This window comes from Artibeus jamaicensis, unplaced genomic scaffold, assembly GCF_021234435.1.
Source record: "Artibeus jamaicensis isolate MK-2021 breed Jamaican fruit bat unplaced genomic scaffold, CSHL_Jam_final contig_1775, whole genome shotgun sequence".
NCBI lineage: Eukaryota > Metazoa > Chordata > Mammalia > Chiroptera > Phyllostomidae > Artibeus > Artibeus jamaicensis.
In genome coordinates this window covers 27866-29752 of record NW_026521349.1, presented here as the reverse complement: position 1 = coordinate 29752, position 1887 = coordinate 27866, and the positions used below count along the sequence as shown (strand labels likewise).

General features: G+C 49.5%; 1 protein-coding gene across 1 annotated transcript; it reads right to left on the bottom strand.

Annotated features, from left to right (window-relative positions):
* Nucleotides 1-338: 338 nt before the first annotated feature.
* On the bottom strand, nt 339-1008 carry LOC119057889 (UL16-binding protein 1-like; the record flags this gene model as incomplete). Its single annotated transcript, XM_053670863.1, has 2 exons — nt 842-1008; nt 339-611 (listed from the first exon to the last, which is right to left on the bottom strand). Coding segments are annotated over exons 1-2 (436 nt in total), but the record flags the coding sequence as incomplete, so codon positions are not given.
* Nucleotides 1009-1887: the final 879 nt, after the last annotated feature.

Below are 1887 nucleotides of genomic sequence, written 5' to 3'. Positions count from 1 at the left end.
GAGGAGAGAGGGGAAAGGAGGGACGTGGGGCACGCCTGCAGCTCTTATCCTCCAAAGAATTTACCATGGATGATTCTTTTTCAAACATACACTCACATGAGTACACAAATACACAGCACACCCATTCACATGCACACAAACACATGCCCAGCCCCACACTCAGATGCTCGACATGTACACACACAAGCAATGACAACCTTACTGCACGTGCACACAGACAAAGATCCACACACTCATACATATGTGCATACTCAGTCACACACATGTACCCATTCACACAACAGTATGTCAATCTTATCTCAGTAGAGTGACCACTCCGCCCACATCTTCCCTGCTACCTGTTGTCTCCAGCTCTTTCTTCTTGTGCACCAAGAATTTAAGCCATTCCTTGCAGTCTCCCTGGAGGAAAACTTTGAAGCACTTGGTCACTTCCTCATCATTCTCCCAGTTCTCTTTCATCAGTTCATCTCTGGGATTATCCACTTTATACTTTCCACTCTCTGCGTCAAAGGCAAGGAACCTCTGTCCATTGAAACCCAACTCCAAAGATCCACTGAAGATTCCATCGGCATCACTCTGACACTCCAGCCTCACCTGCAGGGTGATAGAATCTGCCCCACAGTCCCCACAGGACAGATGTCAGCCTCCGGTCTCGACAAATCCTTTGCCCCACCTGGTGTCTGCCTCCTCTGAACTCTTCTAATCCAGCCCTGTTCTCCCCACCCTTTCTACTGGGCTACCTGGGAAGGACCAACATACACTTTGTTGTTTTATGTGAATACAATAAATGTATTGAACCCCACAATCTGCTTGCTTCTGCACCTGGATTTTTCTAACTTACCTCTTTTCTCTGGTGTAATGTCAAGTAGTTTCCCTTTCATCAAGTCTCTCATGTCTTTCAGCTTCTGTGTCATATCTTCCAAGGTTTTTGTGTCCTTTAACATATTATTCATATATTTGACCTCGTTGTCACAGTCAAATAACAGCAAGTTCACTCTATCCATTTGGCCCTGACCCACACAACGGGGTTGATTGTTAGAAGTAATGTTCATCTCATAGCGAAGAGAGTGAGCATCTGTGAAGAAAAAATGCTGGTGAGGTTTGGGTTAGAAGAAAAAACCCAAGACACCCCCCCATCTCTGTGACAGCAAGACGATCCCCCTGATGGCTGGGCTGGCAGAGCAGGGACTGACCCTGCCTGGCCTCTCCCTTCACTTGAGGAGGAGCAGGAGGCCTCCGCCTGGAGGGAAGCTGCACTTCTCCAGAGGTGTCCTCTCTGTGTTCACCAGGCCAACACCCAGCATGACTTAGCCAATAAACGACCCAGGGTCCTGGCAGGTGGCTGTGGGGGCAAGGTCTAGATGCCAGAGGATTGACAAGAACTAGCTATGGCCTTGCAGGGACATGAAGAGACATGTAGGTGGCTGTCTTGAGGAAGGTGGGTGACAGTGGGGTGGGGGATATGGATAGATCTCAATGTGGGAGAAGGGGGAGTACAGGATTGTGGGTCCTGATTTAGCACAGCCCTGGGAGATGGCGCCCACCTGCTGCTGGGACGGGTCTTGCAAGGCTGGCAAAAGGCACAGCTACCATGCATGGAGCAGAACGGCCAGAACTTCTGAGCAGGTAGAAGAGGAAGGGGGCAGCTGGTTCAGAGAAATGAATATCGCAGGGGAAGGTAGAATATGAAAAGGCAGGAAAGTGTCCAATCAACCACGCACCGTGGGAAAGCCTGAAGTTCTTGTTTATCAAGCCTATGAGGAGAGCACGGATGGGAAGGACACCAGAATTCTCAGAAAGCTCAGTGATGCCTTTTGCTGAAGGCCAGGATGGTGGTGTGAGTCTGTGTTCCCCTAAATGGCTGCCAGCAGTAATGGGGGTGGCAAA